The 27,448-nt window shown below is 34.9% G+C and overlaps 2 protein-coding genes across 5 annotated transcripts in view; one reads left to right on the forward strand and one right to left on the reverse strand.

The window, feature by feature from the left end:
* Window positions 1-7,393, reverse strand: part of LOC145663887 (transmembrane protein 192) — a 51,008-nt gene extending 43,615 nt beyond the window's left edge. The window contains exons 1-2 of one of the 3 annotated variants that reach the window (XM_081730040.1): window positions 7,375-7,393; window positions 3,494-3,615 (exon numbers count right to left, since the gene is read on the reverse strand). In XM_081730040.1, the coding sequence (XP_081586166.1) occupies window positions 3,494-3,532 (39 nt within the window). In that variant the 5' untranslated portion in view covers window positions 3,533-3,615; window positions 7,375-7,393. Of the gene's footprint in view, window positions 1-3,493; window positions 3,616-6,894; window positions 7,042-7,374 lie in introns of those variants that run through there. The other 2 variants (XM_081730038.1, XM_081730039.1) reach the window with 2 other exon arrangements.
* LOC145663888 (magnesium-dependent phosphatase 1-like) lies at window positions 7,074-27,215 on the forward strand. 2 transcript variants are annotated; one of them, XM_081730041.1, is made up of 5 exons: window positions 7,074-7,216; window positions 14,190-14,308; window positions 15,537-15,597; window positions 19,575-19,793; window positions 26,729-27,215. In XM_081730041.1, the coding sequence occupies exons 2-5, from the start codon at window positions 14,272-14,274 to the stop codon at window positions 26,919-26,921; spliced, it is 510 nt and encodes a 169-aa protein (XP_081586167.1). In that variant the 5' UTR covers window positions 7,074-7,216; window positions 14,190-14,271; the 3' UTR covers window positions 26,922-27,215. The 2 variants fall into 2 exon arrangements, with proteins under 2 accessions (XP_081586167.1, XP_081586168.1); XM_081730042.1 differs by lacking the exon at window positions 7,074-7,216 and adding an exon at window positions 7,397-7,631.
* The last annotated feature ends 233 nt before the right edge of the window (window positions 27,216-27,448 follow it).

Raw genomic sequence — 27,448 nt, forward strand, 5'->3', positions numbered from 1 at the left:
GGGAGAGTGAAACTGAAGGAGAAATGGAAAACATTTAGAAGGTGATTTCTGTTATCATTTATTTATTTATTTTTCATTAAGATTCATTGCGAAGTTTTCCACCTTTTAATTCATATATTACGTTGGTAAGGAATACCCCTAATCATGCTTAATTCATTTAATATTCAAAGAGAAATATTAAAATGCATTAAAAATTTAGTGCAGTCAATATACAGCATTTACACTCAAATGTAGAAAATCCTCAGACCATTCCGCTCCCTCCAGATTGCAACACTGGAAAACATCATCATCGCTGAGAAGGGAGTGGGGAAATGTAGGATTAGGTGCGCAACAACTAGGCTGCAGCGTTCTGTTTACAAACTTTTTCACTTATAAGTGACTGTTAAACAATGATATGATTAAGTAGTTTTTGCGGTATACTTTGGAGTCTCATTTTGTTTTTATAGAACAGTTCAATAAGTCACACGTACGAATGGGGAAGTAATAGGTTTCCAGCGAAGCACACAGAAGTGCTCGAGAACAAGGTCACTGAGCTGACCGAATTATTGATGTTACTTAGTGCACAGACAAGAGAAAATCTCGCTGTGCAAAGGTGAGTACACTGTCCTTGTATAATATGTATCCTATAGCTTCTAGGGGTAACCAAACATTGTGATGACTTTACTCACCATCAAAGCCAATATATAAGTTACTTACAGAATGTAAATTTTTCAGACTTGGCTTCATTTACCCTGAAGACAGATCAAGTGTATAAATATCTGCAATATTAAAAAAAGAAAAAAAAATCTCAGTTTTCTTTTTCCGTAAGTAAAATTGTTTTTTTTTTCTTTTTTCATACGTTTGCGCTTCTCACGCTTTTTATTCTTGAGATTCCTCAAATGTTTGTGTGTCTTCTGTAAACTACACAAAAATTTATAAGTTGGAAGATAACTGACATAACTAAGTATATAAAGCAGGTTCAGCTACGTCAATTATAATTATCTTTCAAGTTATACATTTTTGAGTACGTTTCACGAAACTAAATCTTAATGCACTTTAGTTGTCTTCAGGGAACATGAAGGTAAATGTGAAAAATTCAATCCATGATGCTGAGCAGGATAAAGAAAAATGGATCAAAGAATGGGGTATTGTACAGGACTCGTTTTGAAATCTATGAATTCTTTATTTCAGAATTAATATCTACGATGTACGAGGAAAGCAGTAAAAGATTGTGGCCAAACATTACCCACATTTACCTCTTGTTAGTAGCTGAATTAAGGTTAGATGAAATAATCAGAAAATGTCCAACCCAAATTATAATATTTTGTAATAACAATTTACATGTTAGCAAAATAAAGATCAAGCTGACAAAGAATATGAATAGTGTACATCTTCGATAGAGAAACCTTCACATCACGAATCAATCTAATAGGAATTGCGTAACCGCTAAGGAAAAGCATTTAAAGGAAAGAAAAAAAATCAACATCCTACTGTGTAATCACCTGACTGGAGGCCACTTATTAACAGAATCAATTCGATGAATAGGGAAGCTTTGATTAAGAAATGGAAGTTAAACCAAAGAGTTATTCTGAGTCCAACCAAAGAAAATGGTCAGTACAGTAGACGATTATAGTGAACTATACTTACATGTAAGAAAGAGAATCGATACAATTTGGAAAAGGAGGTATATGATAAGTAAACCGGTTTTATATCACACCAATTCTTATATGGATGAGTATACAATGATATACAGAGTTAAAAAAAAAAAGAAAGAAAGAAATCCACGACTGCACCGAGAATTGCAAACGGGTTCCCGGTTTACCGTACTGATTCATTAACAATCACGTTACCACTTCTGCTTCATTAACAGCCACACATTCTATAACTTCTGAACTCGATATTCAATCCCTCAGAGCACATGAACTGAGCCCAACTATGTTTTGTTTAAGCTTACCCAGTGTGAATCTTGGAAAACGAAGATTACCTTCGTACAGTCACCTGACCCAAATACGGCTATGAGATTAATATTCGGATCTTCCTTTATTTTCTACATAAAACAAAAAGCCTGATTCACTAATGTGGAACAGAATGTACAAGGGGAATCGCAACTGAAGATATATATAAGAACATGTCCGTATTAGAAAGAAACTTGAATCACATCATGATTTCCAAAAAACTCGAAACTAAAATTCAATAAGAAAGCGGAAATGCATTACGCATGAGTCTAATAAATTACTCGTATATGATTCGACATTTCTAGGAAATAATACAATTTGAAATTTTCTTTAGGAATTTATCCTACGACAAACGATAACGGTTAAAATTTCTTACCTTTACATATGATAAATGGAGAAAATTGATTTTATAACACACCTATTCCTCTATAGATGCGAATTCAATAATACACACAGAGTAAAAGAGTGCATGACCGGGTCTAAATTCTAAGTCTGGGTCTCCGGCTTACCATGCCGATGCGTTAACCACAACACTATTCAGTCAGCTTCCTCAACATATATTCCACCACTACATGAATCCGTGCTGAACCTCTCAAACCACGTCATTTAATTCACACTTACAGAGGGATTGGTGTGATAAAAATTGTTTCCACTCTTTATTATATTTATAAATTATATAATATTTATCATAATTAAATATGATTCAACAGTCAGAGATGTTCTGTAATGTTGACACTGAGTTGTTCATGCACAAGAGGAGATGTGGAAAACTCAGTCCCTACATTATAGAACACAATGGATCCCAAGAGTGATGGAATGTACGGCTCGTCAGGAAGCGAAGTGGGTATGCCAGAAATTCAGGTTCCAATCACCGCCAAGTCGTGCAGTTTTCACCCTTTTTGTATCACATCCCTTACCTTATCGTGTAAATTATATTTATTCTTGGCAAGAAAATGCAGATGTCAATAGTTGCAGAGTTGTCATCTGAAACTGTTGTCAAGGATAAATAAAATTTATGTAACAAGGTAATTAATCTTTATTACTGAATACACATAAAACGCGTACATTTACGCACTACAATAAGTGTTTTTAATAATGAAAATAATAATTTATAGATTCCAAAGACACACACAGAAAATATGCATTCAAGCATTACAGCGATGGTCTTCGCCAGGTTTTTGGTTGTTTGCAATAGAGAAAGTAAGAAGAAAGTTTTAGTCCGCCACTATGACAGATAAATTTTTCATGTGTCTACTGGTAAGTACTGCTTAAGAAATAGTTGATACTATTCTTGCCTGTTTTTCTATTATCTCTTCTTTTTTAACATCTTACAATAAATAAATAAATGATTAAGACCACCGCTGACGTCCGAATGCAAATTCTTTATTCCGTCACTTCGAAATCTATACTGTGACGGAACTAACAGCTCCTGTGCTGCCATTCTGAGTGAGCCCCCCAATAAAGCCATCACGAAATTTGTAAGTATATGTTTGATATAATTAAAAGATGGATACTATGTACACACAATTAATTGTAATTACAATAAATTGATTGCTTACGTCTGCACCTAGTCTTCGATCGCTGTTTAGATTGGCCATACTTGTCACATATTCCTTCTCAATTCTAGAGATTTAAACATACTTATCTTCACGGAGAAACTTCATAATATTGGAAAAAATATCTGAAACAAAAGACGAAGCAAACATTAATCTTATATAGTTATAAATATATGTATTATTTGCAGTGTTTAGAAAGAATACATTCCTTGGAATTCATTCATTTTACGGAAACGAAACTATAGAACTCATTCATTTCTTTTCTAGCTGAACAAAATAGGAATCGTTCAAAATTTTGAAGGTACGTATGGAATTCTGAAATTAAAGTGCCAATTCTTAGAACAGGACTGGAACAATCTTATGTGCTTGCTTGGATTAAAAACAAATTCGGTTATAATAAATTCGTTATCAACTTCATTGTTTCCAATTTATCTTGAACTTTAAATCTATTTAACTCCTGTAATATATATATAGCTCCCGGCTACTAATATATATATATATTGTTCTAGCGCCTGGCTTTTTACATTGGAGCTTAGGCTTTTTTTTTTCGAGTTAATGTCAAAAACGAAATATAATGAAATCTTTCAGTTTAACGTCCCACGATTATGCCTTTAGGCTAAGGAAGACAATGATTAAAGCAAGTGAATGATGGAATGAGAATGAGGAAGGAATCAGGAGTACCCTAGAAAACCCACGGAAACGATGCTGTCCACAACATTTTTTGAGGTGTTCTTCGTATGTTCTGTGAACGTCAAAAAATACCTGACTCTTGTTATGAAATTTAGAGAATTCCCTGACTTTCAGCATATTGAAGCATTTCCCTGACTTTAACTTCCCTGGCTTTCAATGTCAATATGAACATTGAATAATGTAGGTGAGTATTCCATATCCAGCATGAGTAAATTATTTTGAGCCAATTTTTAAAAAATGAAATCTTTAAGTTTTACGTCCCACGTTTATGCCGGTTAGGCTAAAGGAGACGGTGATGATGAGAGATGAGTGAAAATAGTGGAATGAAGAAAGTGGGAGGAAACGGGAGAACCCCGAGAAAACCCACGAGCACGGTGTTTGTCCACCACAAAACCCACACGGCGCGAGCTGGGATCGAACCAGGGACCCCAAGCACCGGAGGTGAACGTTCTACCACTGAGCCACGCGCCCCCTTGAGCCAATTTTGACTTTCCATATCAATGACAGTGATATCCCACATAATTAAATGTACTTCACAACATCAATCGTAAACAGACGTAAAAATGTATTACAAAATGATCGTTCATCATTTCTAAATATTTTGAATCTCAAGAACGAATTAGAAACAGTAAACGTTTTACTTTTCCTTAAAGGCTTCAGCCTCGCGTGGCGCGGGACCTTGGGCAACCGCCCCACTTTAGGATGGCCCTCTTGATTTCCTACATAATTCGGAAGCAGCTTCCTTATTTACTCTTATACTTTGTAATAAGTTCGAATTTGGTGGTTACTTATAATCATTTAATTATTTTTAAAAAGGACATCGCTTTACAATAAGGTCCATGTATTTGTAAAATATGCCGGAGATATATGTAATATTAATTTGAAAGAGCAATATCAAAGTAACGCAAATTATGTGGGGATCTTACCTGTAACATGCATAGTTATGGAGAAACTAAGACAGGAAAATGGAAATTATTTACCACGGAACACTCTTCCTAAGGAAACAATCATCTCCACCGTATGCAAAGGTGATAACACTATGCTAACTCATGATGCGCAACCACACAACTGTCCTAAATAAACGTACGAGTAAACTGCCTGTTCGAAAGGATATTTGATACAGTTCTTAAGCGAACCAGAATCACTAAACGGCGTTTCATCAAAATTATTGGGTATTACTGTAAGGAAAAAGAGCGGTAGTTTTCCAAAATAGTAAGTGCTGTTGACGGGAAGACAAGAAATGGATAATTTCCGAAATAGAAAATGCCACTGAACGGTAACACTTTAATTACACAGTAGCAGTGTACGCTCTTAAGAATTGAAAAGCAAAGGTTGGTGAGTGTTTTTCGTACTTTTCTTCGTTTACGGGTGCACCCACAATCACTTCCCGGCTGCTCCATGCGGACACATTATCGTTCGGCACTGCAGCTTCACTTTGAGACAGAAATCTTGCTTCCAGTAATCACCTTGCACCTAGGCCTAGTTGCATGATTATTCTTATTTGTCATTTTTGATATATTTCTACACATTTTATAACTTCTGTATGCAATTGGTGGACAGCACACTTGTAAATGTGCATATTATTTTAAACTGAGTTTGGGTCGAATTTTACCGAAAACATGCCATATTTATATAGGTATAATGGTTAAATCCTCCTAAACTTGCATCAAGGAACGCAACCCATAGAACCGATTTCAGACACACTACAAGTAGATTTAGTGAAAATGGCAATATACAAGGAATGAATTCATAGCTGGTTTCCTATTGTACATCTGCACCTAAGTTTTTAAGAAAACATTACTATCATTCTTTAAAACTGTACTTTCGCAAATACGTGTTAATCAGACATTGCAAAACCTCGCTCAGGTATTGTAGCACTACCATTCTACTTCCAGGTTCCTATAATTCTTAAATTTTTATAGTTCTAAGCTTTCGACTCTCCCCTGGAGTCTTGGTCACAAACTGACTCCCCCATATATTACCTACGGAGTTTGCTTCAAGACCATCTGCAGATCGCAGACGCACTTGACAACGTTTTTTGCACACAGCTCTTCCCCTTGGTAAGTCCGTTCCTTTTTCTTCCTTGATGTTTCTGTTCTTTTTCTTCCTGTTTTAACCACCGTGACGAAGACTCCAGGGGAGAGTCGAAAGCTTGGAAATTTAAAAACCTGTAGGTAGAACGTGTTAATAAAGTGTAACAGAATACACTCCTATCACGAAAAACGGTACAAAGTTCTTACAAATGCAGAATTTAGCGCGCAGTTTTACTATACGGATCCATAATATAGGTAGTAGTAGCAACGGGTTACAAGCCCCGCAGAGGCTGGTTGGATTCTGTTCTGACATAAATTGACAAATCAAAGACTTGTCTAACTGCATCGTAAAATGTACAAACAAATTTGGACGTCTTTAATTTGTCCATTTTGTCGAGAACAGAACCCAACCAACCTCTGCAGGGCTTCTAACCCGTTCCTACCACTACTTCTACTCCTCCTCCTACTACTATTTATACTATGGATCCGCATAGTAAAAGTGCACACATTTTACAATATGTGGATCCGTATAGTAAAACTGCACCAAACTTACTTATGTACAGCCTACGCCCATATAAGGAAATTATACCAACAAAGACTTACTGCGTAATTGCGTATCAAAATATTTTAACTATTTTAATACTAACAAATGATGCTATTGTTTAAACCTTTTTACTTTACCTACATCACTATCAAATTAATTTTCCTGCTTGGTCATCGTTTGCAAATAACAAGAAACCTTGATTAATCTCTTCTTAAAACAAATATAACAAATTCTCTCAATGTCAGTCCTCCTTCCGTTTATTATCGCATTTCAAGATTCATTTGTTAATATTAATACTGATCTGCCTTGCATCTAATTGTGACAATTGAAGGTATTACTGCGTTATACTGTATTGGAAAGGTGGGAGGGGAGAATTTTAATATTGTTTTTAAAACATTCGTGTTATTCTTCAACTCGCTAGTCAATTAATTATCATATAATATATAACTATTCCTAATGGTGAGTACTGCTTGACGAATTTATCTTTATGTTTGGTAGGATTGTGCAGTACAAGGGTTGTTACAACGAACTGTACGACATAAAGCTTTTGACTGCGTAGACCACAGTCTACTCTTGAATAAATTAACTAGTTACGGTATAAATGGCACTGGACTGACCTTAATTCAAACATATTTGGAAGACCGAAAGCAAGTTGTCTTTACAAACGGTATACAGTCTCAAATGAAAAGTCTAAAGTGTGGCGTTCCTCAAGGGTCGGTGCTTGGTCCACTGTTGTTTACCATAATGATCAATGATTTACCAAGTTGTGTACAAGCTCAATCAATATTATATGCTGATGACTCCACTTTTGTGAACATAAACCACGAAGTAGATAACCTTGTACATTTGGCAAATAGCGTTCTAACTGAAGCAAGTAAGTGGTTTGAAGCTAATTGTTTTCATCTCAATAGAAGTAAAACACAACACATGTTATTCAGCTTGAGAGAAGTTCCAAATATTGACATAACAAATAGTGTAAAATTTCTGGGTATTTATGTCGATAGTAGGTTATCATGGGAACCACATATTCAGTATATAGCTAGTAAATTATCTAGAGTTGTCTACCTTTTGAAAAGACTGAAACATTATGTGTCGGATGGTTACGTAAGAACTGCATATTTTGCATTCTTTCAAAGTATTGTCTCATACGGTATACTCTTTTGGGGAAATGCTTCACGTATCAATGATATCCTATTAATACAGAAAAAAGTAATTAGAATTATGACAAATTCACATCAAACAGCGCATTGTAAACCTTTATTTAGAAATTTGAGAATATTAACTGTGATAAATTTGTATATATATACAGCTATTTTGTTCGTGAAAAACAGACTACCTGAATTACAATGCAGATACAACTTGCATTCGTACAATACAAGGTACAATAAACTCATAGATGTACCATATAGGAGACTCAATAAGTCGAAGAACAACTATGATGTAATAGGCATAAAATTGTATAATGGGTTGCCAAGTGAATTATCTTCAAGTCCCATGAATGTGTTTAAGCATAAATTATATAATTGGCTAATAGAAAGACCGTTTTATTCATTAGATGAATACTTTACGCAAATTAAATGTGAAAGTTAACATTGTAATTTTGATGTATATTTTGACGTTGTCTATTGCCATAATTGGTTCAAGGACAATAAAATTATTATTATTATTATTATTATTATTAAATCAATGTTGTAATTTAAGTGTATAACGGGTTATTATTATTAAGTGTATAACGGCATGAAGGTGGTAAAAGGGAAGTGCTGCAAGTAATCATTTGGGGGGGGATGTTTAGTACAAGGGGTCCAAGAGCACGTAAAAAACACAAAATTTACAGGAGAAATGAGTGATGCAAGTACTTAGACGTAACATAACATAACCAACCTAACCTAACCTAACATAAACTAACGTAAGCTAACCTGAACTAACCTAAACTAACGTAATATTAGTAGAAATAAGCGAAATTCTATCATTTTTTGGAAAATTATGCGGGACTCCTACACTAATATAACGTAAACTAAACTAACCTAACGTAACCTAAACTAGCCTAACCTAACTTAAACTAACCAACTCTACCCTAAACTAACCGAATGTGAACAGAAATTACCAAAATAGTAACATTTTTTTAGAGAAAAGAGCTGGACCCCTTCTGCTAAACATAGGCGCATTTGGGTTAAATTCCGATAAGCCCTGTCGGGGCAAATATAGCTAATAACAAAGTGAAAGAAACCAAACCTAAGCTAACCTAACATATTCACAAGTAGTTATTTTCATTTTGAAAAGCTTACGGTTTTCAACGAAATATATGCCAATAATTTAAATTTTATACATTCATTAAAAGCCTTGGCTGACGCAATCTTCTCTGAAGTACAAATGAGTACAAGGATACAACAAGCACTTATCGTTTATGGATTAATTTCTGGGGTTAGCGTCTCAGAAATACAATAGAGAAAAAATAACAGAATGATATGAAATCTAAGCAACAGACTAAACAAAAAATAATCAAAGTCATTCCTGTAGGAGGAGTAATTAGGGAGAGAAATAACCTTAATTGTGGAGACTAACGAAGGCCCGTAGTAAGGTCATATTAGGCGCTCTGGCCATACAGTTCAAGTTTAGGTACACCACTTGAGATAATTCTTGAAAAATTATAATTCTTTCGGTCATTTACTTTTTATTGTCCTCTGAAATATTTGCGCTAGGCGATATGACACTACCCCACTTAGCTTAGATAAAGTTCAAGTCAGCCACGAGAAGTAATTGTTTAAACATTATTATTATTATTATTACAATTTACGTATAAATACAGCGTCTGAACATCTATAAAAACTATAAATCTTAAAACAAACAAACATATAGTAGATAGTTATTGAGAAACATAAATGGTACCTAACAGAATAAGGGAGAAACTGGTAGGCGTGAGCGATGGTGCGTCCGTAGGTAGCATGCGCGTTGGCAATGGTGAGTATGCGCATAAGTGAGTACAGTGAAAACATATTGTTTTTCATGTTAATAGATGCCTTATCTGTCGGACAGCTTTATTTAGACCAAGAAATAAAAACATGATTCTGTTGCTAATCTCAATAAAAGAAGTCGAGCAATATTTATTACAACACTTATTTTACTCGATAGAGGAATATATACATAAGTTGGTAACTGCATTAAGATTTTACATGATCTGTTAAAATAAGCCAGTTCCATTACTTTTTTTTAGCATTAGATAAATATATATGGATTCCTATGTGCACTGCAAGTACGGTAATAATTACTCACTCTATCTTTATTTTTAATGGGTTAACTGCTGTATCGGTGGACCAGTTTTAAAATCGAGAAAAAAGTACCAAAACGTATTGTATTCGGTTATATTTCGTTGGATTACATTAACTTAGGTTATATTACCTTACACTAGGATAGGGGCATAAAAACTACAGTGAAAAAACAGAAACCAACTTGTGCTAGGTGACCAGTAACAGCACGAATATTATCTAACCGAGTCAGAACAGGGCGTAGCTGATGGGTATACGCGTAAGCAAGGGTACTGAAAACATGTGGGTTTTGGCAATCATACATATTTCAATAGCACTTGTAATTGTTTCATACTAACAACGCTTCATTTGTAAATAAAAGTCACTTACCTTCAGAACCGAGGCTTGTAAACTTTTGCTATTTCTAGAAGAAAATCGTGAACAACAGTTTCTTGGGGTCTCCTTTCCTTAAACAAGTAATCAGCTAATTAGCCCTCAAAATGCTCTTCCTTCTTCCGTAACGCTGATAAAATAATACGTTCTCTCCCTTTTCTGTATTTTCAATTCATTTCCCACATATCTTTCGCCTATTCAGTATACCGTGTCTTTCACAAAATTTCAACAACTGTCGCTCGTTATTCTTGAACAGTTCTATGTAAGTAACACACGATATATCACAGCCTTGACATACACGAACCATTTTCATACTGCCTTTTGCGCCACTACATCATAACAACTGTACCTCTCTCTCCGAAATAGTCTATCCGCCTCCACATACAGTGCCGCTTACAGCATCAATACAGTAGTAATGCCTTTTTAATTATAATGAGTTGAGTTCATTTTGAGTTTAACGTCCCTTTCAGCAGCTAGGCTATATGAGACGCGACTCATTGATTAATGTGGGATCTGAACCGCATGAGCTCCCGCCGGAAATCGAACCTAGGTCTCCTACGTCAAAGGCATGTACGCTAACTGCTTAGCCACGAAGGAGCTCATTTTTAATAATGGTATCATGCAAAACGTAAGGTGTAATATTTAGCCTAATGTATGTAATTTACAGTATTATTGGTTCTTTTAGTTTTGTAGCTATCTATAATCGAAGTGTTCACTTCAGATGCATTGCAATACCGTTGTGTGCCTATGCTACTGAGGCTTACCTGGGCTCAGAGACACAGCGCACACTAGAAGCTCTTTTCCAGATGAGGTTTCCATACCTACAAATCTAGAACGTATCCTCATGTTTATTCTACGAAGGAGATTATGAGAGTAAATAAAGGGTACACAAATTTCGTGGAGAAAATTTTAAGCAAAAGGAAACATTCATTAATAGCAAAGGTAGTGTGTGAGGCTCAATGCGAGTACCTTTGTTCTCTAAAATGAATCTAATTTGGAATTTAGTTTCTAGGAAAATTTTGATTAGTGTCGGACTGAAAACAACACTTAGCTTCAAAACTGACATTCAGACGGGAGAGCAGAGTTATAGGCATTTGTAAAGAAACTGCAATAGATCCAGATTTATGTCAATGAATGCTTACTACTTACGGACGTAAAGTTTTCCATTCCAGTTCGTCGTAATCGGCACCAACACTCACACAAACACTTCACTACTACACAGTTTGTAGAAGTTGTTCGGTGGCACTTGTTTAGTCCATAAAGATGAATGGAAAGTTCTCTAATTCATTGGACATCAAAATTGCTAGAAGTTCAATCTTGAGCGGTGACCAATGAGGAGTTGGGGTCCCAGCATCATAGGCGGCTAGCAATCGTCTTTTCCCTTCTCTTCTGTGAGGGCGACGTTTCCGGTGACTTCCGTCTTTTTGCGAGGATGTCGAGGGTATCTTCTAAATACTCTGAAGTATCCAAAGAATTGTAAAACCGTCTTTTTACGTATTGGACATCTTCTTCCTCATATTAAATTTGTCTTTCGATGATTAAATTAAGCAAAAGAGGATGAGCTCGCACACGGAGATCTTGCGCGATTGAGTTTTGGAGGCAGAAGTCATCATTTTACAAATCGTTGGTCTTATTTGTAGTTTCGTATCGCGTTCTTCGAGCGATGAAGCGTCCATATCTCAGCAAATTGATTTCGTGGCGATGAGAACGGTCTCTTCAATGCGTTTCCATCTTAGGTTTGCAGTTTCGTTGAATTTTTTCAATCTTATGCTCTGTCTGCATGTCTGATTCCCGGCTAATGTTGAAGGCCGATTTAATGAAGTAAGAAAAGTAATTGTTTCTATGCAATGAAACTTAATTTGGAATAGTTGAGTTTTTCTCCGATTATTTCCTTTTACTCGTTCCTATTTATTTTTGCTTTCTTTCTATAAATTACAAATTAGATGAGTTTTACGATACAGTGCTAAATGTATGAGAAAAGGACGAAAATAAACACTACAATACAAGACTGGAAGCACATAAAACCAAAGTTGCATGCAAACAAGTCATGGTCCACATTTACTTTATCATTGCAATGAAATGTGTCTTTCATGGAACACTATGTGTGTCTCCATCCTTTGATTGTTCCACAAAGAACCAATAAATTTCCGCCAGGAATCCCAATGCAGATGAGGATTTCCACTGGTAAAAATGGACGTCTCAGAGATATTCCAATATTCGTTGACTGGACATCCATTGAGGTCTGAGGAATGAATGTGTTTATATTGAAAGGGAAGAAAAGCTAAACGTAAATAATGAACACTAAATTAAACTGCATTCCCGAATAGTTAGTTAATGTAGCCTATAGTTATAAAACGTATGGTTATGTAAGCCATACTATGGACGTCATGAATATCCTATTACTTATACTGTACTTTTTTTTTTTAACTCCGAGAAATGTCTATAGTATGTTGGAAGTGAAGTAAGGTGAAGCTAATTCTAAATAACCGAAACTAACCTAAACCACAAATACAAAAGCTAAGCAAACGTAACATACAGTTAGAAAAGTTATGCTTATGTAATCCAAACTTACACGTAAGAAGGGAAATGCGTTACTGTTGTCGGCTCCGCACCTAATCACCCACCTATAGAATGTTAGTAGTGAAACATTCTCGTTACAGCTGGATGTGTCAGCGCTGTGAAGTTACATACTACTTCTCGCTATGTAGTACAATTTTATCACTATGGCAATCAGCGTTAAAACTAGAAGTCGTAGGCTGATTGGAATAGAAGTCAAGATTAAACTTATTCTCAAGACGTAGAACCCATATAAAAAGCCATTTCTTACTATCTCCTACCGTGTTTGATCTATAAATATCAATATTGCAGTGTTTCCTCATACTAGTGCAAAAGTACCAGCAAGTAGACGATGGATGCCATCACCATCGATAGAACAAGAAGAAACTCTCTTCGACTCCTTCACAGGCTCTGCTTCCGAAGACCGGCTATACAAACAGATACTTCGAGGTAGAAAACATCAGTTGTTAACTGGTTATTCCCTACTTATCTCTGCGCTGCAACGGGCAGTAGAGACCCCTCTAACCCTATCTTTGAGCTGCAAACGGTAAGAGTTACTTCCTCCTCTCCAAACTGCAACGGGCGGGAATGACTTCTTTTACTCTACCTCTGATCTGCAATGATCAAGAGGTACTACCTGCTGCAGCGGGCAGGTTTAATTGTAAAGAACTTTTAGAGAGAAATAGAAAAATACTTTTTTATAATTTTGTACACAAATTGTATAAACATCTTTTATAATAAAAGGTGAGGGAAAAAACTCGGTATCGTTACTCTACCAAATGTTACAATATTGAAACCGGAAGTAATAGTGAATGTATGCCAGTTCCAGTTTTAGTAACAATAACAGTGGAAATAAGGGAATCGATTCTTGAAACGCTGAAACGATTCCAAGAAGGCACTGTTCAGTATCTATTACCGTTTCTGCGTTATACTAATCAACGTTGGAAGCCTGAAATATTGATTTGGGAAGACAGTTAAGGAAGAAGATGAAACGTATTTTTTGGACGCTGAATCTGTTTCAAAAGATCACTTTTTCTTTTCTAACAGACGGACACAGCCACTCTACAGATTTCCCATACTTATACAGAGCGTAGTCTCGAAGTTTAAAATGAATATATCTTTATTTGTAGAGTAGGCTCAAGTTGACATTTTCTTAAAAGTTGATCCAAGTAGAGAAGTTAAAAACGACAATTATGAAATTTTCAGTGAGTAATTAAATTATGTCATCTATCTCTTTTCAGTACTCCTTATGATGTTCTTATAAATCGTCGGTAATCGATAGTGACCTAATATGAGCTTCAATCACTATTTAATGCTCCTAATATGAAGCATAAGCCTAAATTGATCGTGTTTGATCTAGGTGAGTATTATCTTGGTCTGGTTGACAAGGGAATGTTTTTGTAAATAAAACACATGCCGAGTTAGGTAGCAGTTGCCAAACACGTAGTCTTTGGGATTCAGAGATAATCAAGAAATTATAGATAAATAAATGTCGCTAGGAACAAATGATACTCAGATTGTGGATTAATATGAATTGTAAGTAAGATTAATGTTAAAATTGTAGGATAATCGTAAGAAAAAAAGATTAACTCAGTAAAATATGATTATCTATGATAATAAGTACGAGGGTAAATCAAAATTTATCCTCAATGTAGCTATAACTTTCCTTATATTCTTCATACTGATCTCTGTCCTCGTTCATTTTATTGTTATGCTGTTGTGGTCATGCTATGAAAGTTTGATCCTAATTCCTCCGTTTGTCTTCCTTTTGTTGCAGATAAATCATGGCCGCTCAGTTAGAAAGTTTGCACCAAAGAGAAATAACAAGCAGTGATCCAGTTTTTGTGGTCGGAAGGTGTATCAGGGGCCTCAATCCACCAAAGACTTTCGGCACAATACGGGAACAGTGTCTTGCCGCAACAGAGTGTCTACGAATGGCTTGGAAATTTCAAAAATGGTCGCAGAATTGTTACGCATGAGGAAGAAGCCGGACGAGTGACTTTATGAAACCCAAGTCTGTTGTGGATGATTTCCTACGCAGAACCATGACTAATTTCCAGACGATGTGCCACTTCATTAATAGTCACTCATTTGTCTAACAGAACCATGTCACGTTTACTGCTCGTTGTTTTTCTTTGGTACAAACTTCTAATGGAGCGGCCATGATCTATCTGAAACAAAAGGAAGACAAATGGAGGAATTAGGATCAAAATTTCATGACATGACAATAACAACATAACAGTAAAATATGCGAGGACAGAGGAAAGTTGTAGCTACTTTGCGAATAATTTTTGACGTACCCTCCTATTAGTAATCAGGTTTTCATGTGATGTAACGTAATCAAGATTTTTTTCTTGTAGATTGAAGGGACTATATCAATATATATGTATTTAATAATATTTATTAGCAGTAGTGTAGAAAATAGACTCTTAAGATGGTTGAGATAATCCTCTTGCATGAAAAATACACACAAGAGCATATCATTTTAACTTAAAGCAGATAACAGTTTTTTTTTTCTTTTGTACTTCATTTATATCATATTAAAATCAGTTTTGTTTTAATTATCTTTTTTTTTTTTTTTCTCGTAGATTTAACGCTTTGGCCGTTTCGAGTCGACAAACATACCAAACCACCATTTCACAAAGATGAGTAAGTATAAATTTGATCGCAGTTCAGTGTTAAGGTACACTAATATTCTTTTTTTTTTTTTTTTAATTATTATTTTTATTAGAAAATTGCAAAATTTTTCCTTAATTTCAACTTAATAATAATAAAACTTAGATAAATTCGTTAGACATCTTAAGAAGAGAATTCAAATACAGACAACATGGAAGTTGGTAGATTAACATTGCAGTGTTACTGTTAATTCTAGTCATCTTAAGAAATTTTTCAGAATATATGATCTCTTGGTAAGAAATACAAGCATTAGGCTAGTACTCACCGCAAAACACCAAGTGTTGTTCTAGGAAGCGCTTTTGGAAAACTCTATTCCATCTTCAGCCTAGACACAGTTCGAGGAGGATATTAAAACATGGAGTAGAAATGTGGATAGGTACAAAATGGTTAAAAGGATTTTAAAAATGCGACGCACAAATCTTCTTGTCGGCAATGAATTAATATTAATGACCACTCAGGTATCACTGTTCACTGTTGTTCACTGTTTTTTATTACCTTCCAGATGGCGGAAATAAGTAGTTTAAGACTGGAGCAAATCACATTATTGTTTCCTTTATCTAAATTGAGTGTAGGTTTCTCATTATGAATGTAACAGGCTTCTTTAATTTTTTTGTTTGGTTATTATTGCCGCCTGGAAAATAATAAAGAAATAGTGACAATGAGTTGAGTTAATTTTGAGTTTAACGTCCTTTTCAGCAGCGAGGCTATATGAGACGGGATTAACACCTACGGATTAACATAAAATCCGAACCACATGAGCTTCCGCCGGGAATCGAACCCAGATCTCGCATGCCAAAGGCGCGTACTCTAATTGCTTAGAAACGAAGGAGCTCTGAACACTGACAAGTGAGTGGACATTAATATTAATTCATTTCCGACGAAAACATTTGTGCTTCGCATTTTTAAAATCCTTTTAACTATTTTTTACCTATCCATATTTCTTCCCCATGTTTTAAAATCCTCCAACTGTGTCTAGGCTGAAGGTGGAATAGAGCTTTCCGAAAGCGCTTCCTAGAATAATACTTTGGTTTCTTGTGGTGAATACTAGCCTTTTGCTTATATTTTTTGCTAAATATTGTCACCGCTCGCAGTACTGTGATATATGATCTCTTACTTATGCTAGTATTGTCAAAAAGTACGGGAAAATCACTTACGAATCATAAAATGATTATATAGAGAAAATCTTGTTTTTGGTAATATGCGAACTGATTTATCTAAGAAAAACAAAATGGAAAACATTGTCATGAGGACTAAAGAACATATAACAGATCCTAAAAAGTCCGAACTCAGTTAATTCTATCTATAAAACACATATTCATAAGAAAAGTGACTTACCTTGTGCCTTTGTGTTTATTACTTTAATTGAATATTTCGTTTCTGTCTGGTAACGTCTTCAGTAAGACAAGTGAATGATGATGGAATAATTGGTGGAATGAGAATGCGTGTGGGGGGAAAACGGGAGTAACTCGAGAAAACCCACAGACACGGTGTTGTCCACCACAAACTTACTTCGACGGGAATCGTACCAGGGATCCTACGCGCCAGAGGTAAGCGCTCTACCACTGAGCCACCATATCCCCCTTGAAATGTCTTGACCGAAGTAAAAATGTTAAGTTTATATATCCTTTTTGTAATTATAGTAGAGTCCCTAAAACTCTACACTCGATAACCCTGCAGTCAGAATAACTTGGCCACACCCTAGCAGAGCGAATAAACCTCGCGCGCAGACCCGTTCAAGGTCATTGTCTTATCAAGTAAATTACTGTACAGTGCGTATTCATTACCTTTCATTTTCATGTATAGTAAAGGTTCTATGCCTTCATAAAGTACGTACTGTTCCTTTGTTTAAGAATAATTGGGCAGTTTATTCTCTGTCGTATTATCAAGCATCCAATACATATAAGTACAGAACTGTATTTTCTGAGGGAACATTCATAACTAGAGACACGATTTTGTGGTAAATAAAAATTCAATGTAAGAACACTATTTTCCGTGGCAATTATAATTAGTTACCTTTTATTTCACCTTAATTTCAACTCATCAATCACCATGATATGAGCTTATACATGACTATATCAAACAGTATTTGAGTTTTTAAAAAATGACAGTAAGCATCCTCATTGAATAAAAGTATCATTTAAAAAAAAAAAAAAAAAAAAAAAAACAGAGAGAGAACATTAATAGAAAAAAATAACTTCAGTAGTCAAAGTTTACTTATGCAAATAACACTTAAGCATTGTTTCAATGTTTTCTGATGTTAAATTTGTTCTTTTGTCGGTAAGTATGTCATTGTAAGAAGAGAGAGCCCTTTCCACATCAACATTCGAAACTGATATGTACACTTAAGTCCCAAATAATTGTCGCATATCTATAACTGTCTTCTTGTAAGACATAATTTGATAATGCTTTTGTAGGATACTTTTAATACTGATACTATGTGTATAATCGGGAAATGAATATTTTCTGGTAAATTTCATAGCGAAAGAATTATAAATACGAAAATTAGTATGAGTGAAACAAAATGTTGCTAAATAGACAACAAAGTTTTATTTTCGTTTTATTGTTCTTATTTACTGCTCTTTTGACATGAAATTTGCCACGTACGTTTCTTTGCCGATTATACACATACTAAAAATGTAAGAAATACGGGGCAAATTCGTTATCAAATTATATTCCTACGACAACATATTTATAGACATGCGGCAATAATTTTGGACAGGAGTGTACATTAGTTGGAGACACTTCCCAGCGATTTCTGAATGCTGATTTAACATACCGCGCAACACTCTTTCCACACTATTCACTTCACCCGTAGATACCGCATGTAAAATTTAAAAAAATCATTGTGGTCTGTTTTCTCAAAAATGAGAATTTTCATCATATTGCGTTGAAAAATTATCACTTTTGAGTAAATTTCGTGGAATATCGGGACTTGTTGCAAATTTCGCTAATTCGACAGAATTTCGCGTTTAATTGTGAGCATTATATGGCCTAACAAACGGTGAAAAAGTATATATTTTAGGTTCACAACGTTTTTGAACAAAACTGATACATTGCGCGTATTCGCGTGTCACCAAAAAATCGTGTCTCTACTCATAACCCGGCATTTTCACAAACTCGACCACCCTTTGGTCCACATTAAGCCGAGATTTCGGGACTCTACTGTAAGTAGTTTTGTTAGCGTTTGGAATTCTAAGATACGGAGGATATCTTTGAAACTCTTAACTTCTTTCCTCCTAATATTTTCAATCAAACATTGTCCTAAACACTGTAAAAACAAAATAAACTTAAGAACTGGAAACAAATGATATCACTTGCCTAACTGCTCAAGTGTTTCACAAAAAGTTATTTTGGACCAGATGTCATAAGTTGTGTTAGCAGAACAAAAGGTAATCTGTCTACAAGCATAAGTGGTGACGCTGTAGAACTTCAAATATGTTCCTAACTTCAGTTTCTTAATTTGAATTGTCGTGTTACGTCTCTAAAACGCATCGGAAATTTTTGAAGAAATTGTTTCATGAAAATTTAGAAAAACAATCTGAATTTTCGGTGTTCTCTCTCTCTCTTTTTAAAGCATTGCAACGAGGTTCTTAGCAATATGTTTAATTGTTATAGTAAGTTCAAGGAGATTCTATATTGCGGATACTTGAGGCTTCATGCTTCAGTGATCGTAGTGGCTTTATTATAACTCGCATGTTGTCATATACTAGTTCATCAAAGCAGATTTTTTACTAGTGCTTCGAATTAAATGAAATATATATATATATATATATATATGGTTACAGTTTTGCAGGATTGCAGTTTTTTTTATAGTAGAACAAACTGTGGATCCGAGTGGTTTCTGTGGATCCGAGTAATGTTACTTACTTTGGATTACCATGTGCCTAAAATAACTTGAGACTTCTAGGGCTGCATATTGGCATTTACAGTACTTCTTTTTTTTTCCATAGGAACGGGGATATTATGGATAGTGCTGGTAAGAAAATAAAGCATTATCCAGAAGTTCCGGATGTCTTAGAAAAGCTTCAAGGCGAAGGTTATACTTTAGGAGTGGCTTCCAGAATCGAACATACAGAAGGAGCTAGTCAACTCCTGGATCTTTTTGGATTCAGTAAATACTTCCAATACAAGGAAATATATCCCGGCTCTAAAGTAGCTCATTTTGAAAAGTAAGGCAACAGTGTGATATAAATAATGTTAGTTGTAACAAAACTGCATCTGACATATTTTATTAAGATGGGTGATACTCAGCGTTAGAAGTCTTTGTATTCCAAGGGTTGCTTATTCTCTTTTCTTCAGTCATATTTAGAAAAGATGAAGACAATTATCAAGGAGTTAACATTTTTACATTCTGATCTAATTTTTTTTTTCTAACAATGAACTAAATCTTCAGTCATAATTTTGAAATTGGTCGTTCAAGAAGTAAAGCTGTCTAACAAATACAACATCCGGATGTAAAAATGTCAATTCCTTAATGCAGGGTGTTTCAAAATGAATATCGGGATTTTGAGGCTTTGTAATATGTGTTACGTTTAATCGTACAATTATAAATAATACATCGGATGAAAGAGAAACTTAAACAGTTTTTGCTACAAGTGTTCAATGTGAGCACCATTCGTCATACAGCATAAATCGAGTCGATAGGCGAGTTCTTCCCAAACCTTGATCAGTGTGTTCCGAGTAATCGTTGCAACAACTGCTTCAGTCCTCTTTCTTAAATTCCTCAATCTCTTTAAACTTCTCCACATAGACGTCACTGGAATTGCTAATTCACGACTAGCCTTCCGAATTGATTTCTTGGGGCTACGCGTGAAAGACCCTCTCACTCGTTCAACACGTTCTTCAGTCAGTCTTGGTCGTCCCGTACTCTTCCCTTTGAATAGACAGCCGGTGTTTTCAAATTGATGATACCATCTATGGATGCTATTATCACTTGGTGGATTGTAATAGAACTTAATACGGAAAGCACTTGTATTGTAACTACAGATTCAGTCTTTGCAAAATTTAAAACACAAAAAAGCTTTTTGCTCATTAGCAGTGCTGGGCAAAATAGGTAAACAAACCTGTTTGAAATACAAAATAGTATCACAAAATGTATTTAAAATACAAAATAGTTTTCAGAAGTGTACTTAAAATACAAAATACAAAATGCGTATTTCAAATACATTTGCAAAATACAAAATAGGTATCACTAATCTTATACAGTCTGCAAAATATTTGTATTGACTAGGTTCATATAATAGTTTAGACATCAAACACAATCATTTTCTTTGCACTAACCAACATCAAACACTTCCATTAATAGACATTTCTTTCATTTAAGGAAATGCTTATTCGCTTTCAGCAACAATTGTTTCTCGAACATTTTGTCCCTCATGCTCATTCTGTGGGGTCTCATAATGAGACCTCAAATGAGAAAAGTCACTCAACAGCTGCTGAACTCGGCACACATGTATTAAACTTTTAAAATGATTTAAGAACAAAACGGTACTTCTTCAGTACACACAGTGAAGTATCTGAATCCTGAAGGTACTGGAGACATTACAACTGAGAAGCATTGAAGGACACACAGATATTTTTCTCGTGATTGCTGGTGTCCAATTCGAACAAATAATATTGTTCATCGTTAAGATCATCTGCTTTCTCATTTGATGGTACAATCTTGTCAGTTGAATCTTCATGGCTAATTTCTTCCATAAATGCATCTTTCACAGATGATCTGTTTTTCTTGAAAACCCATCTAAGTTTAAAAAACGAATGAGTGATAGAAGCAAGGATAACATCATTTACTGATGACCCCAAGGTTAAATATTCATGGAATCTTTTGTCCATGCCCTTTAACAATGCCTTCACTAGCGGATTACAGTACTTTAATGAACGTAGTTCCAGTTTTTCCAGAACTTTCTTCATGCGAATAAGTTTTGGGATGAGCTCATCATAAAAGAAAGAGTCAAACGATTGGAGTCGATCAAGTCCTTGTAAGATGGACTTCATAGAGATGGGCTTTAAGTATTCGTCAGAGCCGTAGCTAGATATTTTAGCGCCCGGGGCAAAGTGGAATTCGGCGCCTCTCTACACTCACCAAGCTTTTCCTTTCCTCCCCCCCCCTTTTTTTATTACATATAAGAGAAACAGCTTTTGTTGTTACACTACAGTGAATGTTTATGAAGCTTCTTGGACAGACCATTGCAACAGTTAAAAGCGATCATTAATGTATTCTTTTATAAATAAGACTTGTTTTCAAGAGGCTTATTTTGGACTGTTTGTTAAACTTGACAAAACTACCTCTGGTTGTATCCTCTGGTGTACTACAAATCCACTTGGAGAACAGTTATGAAAATTTATAACTTTTACAACGTTTCACACTATCGATAAGAAATGAAATTTCAATACGTTAGAAACTATGTGCTTTTAAAATGTTCGAAATGAGTGACAGTATTAACTTTCAGTAAGAATTGTAACCTTTTGCAATTTTATTCTGCATGTGACGTCACAAGTAATATTTTAATTTCGATTCTTTTACGGTAAAAAATATTTCGTGAAATGTAAAGGAAATTCAGAAGAAGCCTTCTTTGTGAATTTCTCAATATTGACCGATAAAAGGTGAAGAATATGTTTAATGTTTGTATTTAAAATCCGAAACTTTGGCTACTTATTAATTATAGAAATTACTTATTTTTTTAATGAATGGAAGTTCCGCATTTAAGATTACTTATTATTAATTTAATTAACACTTTAAAAATACACTAACACCTCTATCCCATATTCTATATATATATACAGTGGCGGATCCAGGATATGACCAAGGGAGGGGCTAACCCATATTTTGCCGTTTTATCCACTGTAAAGCAGGATTTAAGCCCATTTTATCCAGTGTATAGAGCGTCAAGGGGGGCTATAGCTCCCTAGCCCCCCTTGGATCCGCCACTGTATATATATATATATAATGTGTGTATATGTTTTCTACGTAAAAATATCACAATTAGATACGTGCGCACAAAAAGTATTCTGGCAATACAAGTAGTTGATGGTGAAATGATCCCAATAAATTCATATTTTTAAATTGGAAGCATTTGATGTCAATGAAATGAAAAAAAAAAAAAAATGATAGTGATCAGTCTTTGAAAAAGACGAAATTCGTTAGGTTAAGTTCTGACCCCTTCAACCTTTATTCTACAACTGATTGAACTTCGAAAATGTTATTATTCCCCTTGTTTATCTTCATTTTTAACACTTTCAGCCCCAACCCTGTTTGAGTAAATTTCACCCCGGGACCAGACTACAGTTTGCTATGAACACTGTCAGCCAATGTGTATCTATTTGATACACGTGGTCCATCAGTAAACCCTCACTGTGTATCAAGAAGATACACATGGGGCTGAAAGTGTTAATACTCTTGTGCAAACAGCAGCTTGTGTGTGTGTATCTACACTCTTCTTATTTCCATATCTTTATTCTCACCGCCGTGATTAACCCGATTGGGTAGAAAAACGTGACTGACACTCATCACCATCAAAACGCCGAACATGTATTTCAGAGTTTTACCGTTTCTGACTTTGGAAACGCTCCTGCGTATACTGTAAGTCATTATTCGGTACCATGTAGTGTATATCATATAGTCATTATATAATATATATATATATATATATATATATATATAACAAATTATATATAATAATTTTCTTTAAGTAAGAGCAAAAATCTGTTATCAGTCTTAATTGGAATGTTTGGGCTGGGAGCAAGAAAATTTTTAACTATTTCTTTGCAAACTGGCAACAATATTGATTTAATAGGACGCCAATGCTTGTTCGGAGCGACGCATGTTTACTCATTTCCAATACTTTGCCTTTCTTCTCTTGCTATCAGCGCCCGGGGTGATCACCCCGCTCGCCTCCCCGTAGTTACGGCTCTGATATTCGTCGAGAAATTCCAACTTATCTGTAAAAGTGGGAATTCCTAGTGCAAGGCATGCATCATTTAACTTATTTTTTACGTTTTGAAGTTTCATTAAAGTATCAAAATAAAAATTCCATCTTGTACATTTTTTTTTTTTTTTTTTAACTTCGCATGATTTCGGGGATTTCAACTGCAAGTTCCACAACAGGAGGCAATCTACAATGGTGCCGCCAGGTAATGTTTATAACTGTTAGTTTCTAGTATACTGTGTGCAGGTTCGTAAACTGCGTAATATTTTATTGCCAAGATCAGACCTATTTTGTATTTTGCATATTATGCGAAATAAAATATGCTACTAAACCTATTTCAAATATAAAATACAAAATAGTTTTTGAAAAGGTATTTTAAATAGGTATTTGAAATACATTCATTTGAAATAGGTCCCAGCACTCCTCACTAGTCGCCATCTTTGCTACTAGCGCTTTCTAAAGGCAGACAGAGGAAACAGTACAAAACTGTTTGTGTTGCTCTTTCATTTGATGTATTATAATTGATGATTTATAATTGTAATAAACACTAGAAAACCTTAAAATCCCGATATTCATTTTTAAAAACTGTACTTGCATTGATACTTTTAAATACTACTGAAAAAGAGAGCAGAAGCAGTTCTCGAAATAATTTCAAGTTAAACATTATGGAGGCATTTAACGTGTGAGTAAGTGTTTAATGTCTGTGTTTTTGTATTTGCATTGATACTTTTAAATACTACTGAAAAAGAGAGCAGAAGCAGTTCTCGAAATAATTTCAAGTTAAACATTATGGAGGCATTTAACGTGTGAGTAAGTGTTTAATGTCTGTGTTTTTGTATTTGCATTGATACTTTTAAATACTACTGAAAAAGAGAGCAGAAGCAGTTCTCGAAATAATTTCAAGTTAAACATTATGGAGGCATTTAACGTGTGAGTAAGTGTTTAATGTCTGTGTTTTTGTATTTGCATTGATACTTTTAAATACTACTGAAAAAGAGAGCAGAAGCAGTTCTCGAAATAATTTCAAGTTAAACATTATGGAGGCATTTAACGTGTGAGTAAGTGTTTAATGTCTGTGTTTTTGTATTTGCATTGATACTTTTAAATACTACTGAAAAAGAGAGCAGAAGCAGTTCTCGAAATAATTTCAAGTTAAACATTATGGAGGCATTTAACGTGTGAGTAAGTGTTTAATGTCTGTGTTTTTGTATTTGCATTGATACTTTTAAATACTACTGAAAAAGAGAGCAGAAGCAGTTCTCGAAATAATTTCAAGTTAAACATTATGGAGGCATTTAACGTGTGAGTAAGTGTTTAATGTCTGTGTTTTTGTATTTGCATTGATACTTTTAAATACTACTGAAAAAGAGAGCAGAAGCAGTTCTCGAAATAATTTCAAGTTAAACATTATGGAGGCATTTAACGTGTGAGTAAGTGTTTAATATCTGTGTTTTTGTATTTGCATTGATACTTTTAAATACTACTGAAAAAGAGAGCAGAAGCAGTTCTCGAAATAATTTCAAGTTAAACATTATGGAGGCATTTAACGTGTGAGTAAGTGTTTAATATCTGTGTTTTTGTATTTGCATTGATACTTTTAAATACTACTGAAAAAGAGAGCAGAAGCAGTTCTCGAAATAATTTCAAGTTAAACATTATGGAGGCATTTAACGTGTGAGTAAGTGTTTAATGTCTGTGTTTTTGTACATTTTAAGAATATTAATTGTTTAAAATTAAATTAAAGTAGAAGTGTGTTTTCATAAGTGAAGGCTTACATAACATGGTAAATCCAGAAAAATAATAGATATAGTTATTGATTTCCGTCTGTATTATAATTCAGTATTTAGCTGAATATTTTAAATAAATCGTAAGAAAAAACTTCGTTCGCTTCTATTGATCAAAATACGAGGCGTATCCGGAAAGAAAGTACTGTTTCGCATTCCGCCGGTGCTGCACTGCGATCGGCGTTCCGCGCATGCGCGCTAGTCGCCCTTGTTCGTCTCATCATTCAACCACTCACGTGTAAAGTTATACCAGTGATAAAGGGCACCATTCTGTTGCCAAATACTATTCTCTGGTTCAGCTTGCAATTGAGGAAACAGTCACAGTTGCAGGAATTACAGATAAGCAACGTCTGTCACCCTTGCCTTAGTGAAAAATCTTTCTTTCAGTTTAACGACCCACGATTATGCCCGTTAGGCTAAGGAAGATGGATGATTTAAGCAAGTGAATGATGAAAGAATTGATAGATTGAGAATGTGGGAGGAAACGGGGGTACCCCGAGAAAACCGACGGACACGATGTTGCCCACCATAAACTTCCTTGACCGGCGATCGAACCAGGGACCCTTCGCATCAGAGGTAAGTGCTGTACCGCTGAGCCACCGTGCTCCTAGCGAAAAAGAATGACTCGTAATCCTGCCATCGGGATATTGCACAAAAACATTTAATTTTAGGATATATCCTTCGTATTATAAGAACATATAGGGATGTTCTGATCCGCGGATACGGACATTATATGTGTTAAAGGTCCATTAAGGTTAAATATTGATTCATCACTGAAAACAGTGCAATGAAGAAAGTAGCCATCTTCATGCTGCAATATATTGGTTGCGAAGTTGGCGCGCTTAGTATTGTCGGTAGGCTTCAAAACCTGTAATCTGTAAACGATATGGATGCTTATGTAACCGACTTTTAAAAATCTTCCACACCGTCAACCACCGCCATTACTAGTTCGCGGTTGGCCTTTTAACAGATTTTATTAGAACTATGGTAGATGAACTCCATGACATATTAATCATTTTATTCAGACACACGTGATCGTCATGTTCTCTTTTCCTTTTACAGATATTTGATATTCAAAACTTATATTATCGACGCATGATACTGTCACTTCGGAAATCACAATTAAATTTTGTACGGAACACAAGTTGAACTACATCTTTGCTACTTGCACTTTCAAGCGTAAAGACAGAGATACAATTCACATGCATTCAAACAACTATAATTCTCATCTTTACTCTTTGATTATAGCCGTGAATAAACACTACATCTCATCTGACAGACTTAAAATGAAACCCGGACATTCTTTTATACACATACTGTATTTCAATTTGTCTATACTGAGATACTCTTTACAAGTAACAGCATTGTCTAATCCTGATAATGATTTTCTTGTAGGTTCCGTGAAAATTCTGGTTTGTCGTATGAAGAGATGTTATTCTTTGATGATGATAAGAGGAATATACGAGATATATCTCGACGAGGTGTGACTGCCGTTCAAGTGCCAGAAGGAATCAGTTTAAATATTGTTGAAGAAGCGTTGAGTCAGTTTGCTTCCCAGAAGGAACAAACCGCACATGATGTATCATGACAACAGTAGCTTGTTTCCAATTAAAATACTTTGAAAAGAGGAAGTAAGTCCCTGACATAAACAATGGGTGAAAAGAATACAATGGGATTTCATCCACCTCTACATTCCAACCGGACGTAAGAAGCAAGCACACAGTGGAATTTATTATTCCTTTACATGTTAATCAGACACTATCTAAAATTTCCATCAAACGTGCTGTATTTTGTCCATTTGCAACTCGTCATTTCTTTCGTAAACATAGTTTTAAAGACGATGTATATCATAAAATTAAAGTTTGTCATATTGTTATTATTATTTGATTCATTCTTTAATTCTTATTATTTTGTAGGCTGGCTGCTTTACAATCGTTGCAAGTCAGTGCCTTTTTTTTAAAGTAAGAAGCGAAAATATCTTCTACTTTTCTTCAGAAATCGTGGTTCAAGAAACACTAAAAGATAAATCGTCAATGCCAGATTTTTTTTAAAATTCTGGTTAAATTCTAATGTAACTTGATTTTTATTTAATTATTTATTTATTTACTGGAGTAC

Source organism: Thermobia domestica, chromosome 11, assembly GCF_964235325.1.
Source record: "Thermobia domestica chromosome 11, izTheDome1.hap1.1, whole genome shotgun sequence".
Taxonomy (NCBI): domain Eukaryota; kingdom Metazoa; phylum Arthropoda; class Insecta; order Zygentoma; family Lepismatidae; genus Thermobia; species Thermobia domestica.

Coding starts and splice junctions, on each gene's coding strand:
- LOC145663888 (XM_081730041.1), top strand. CDS start 14,272: ATGAAGCATAAGCCTAAATTGATCGTGTTTGATCTAG. Junction 14,309..15,536: donor ATTGATCGTGTTTGATCTAG/GTGAGTATTATC, acceptor TTTTTCTCGTAG/ATTTAACGCTTTGGCCGTTT. Junction 19,794..26,728: donor AAAGTAGCTCATTTTGAAAA/GTAAGGCAACAG, acceptor ATTTTCTTGTAG/GTTCCGTGAAAATTCTGGTT.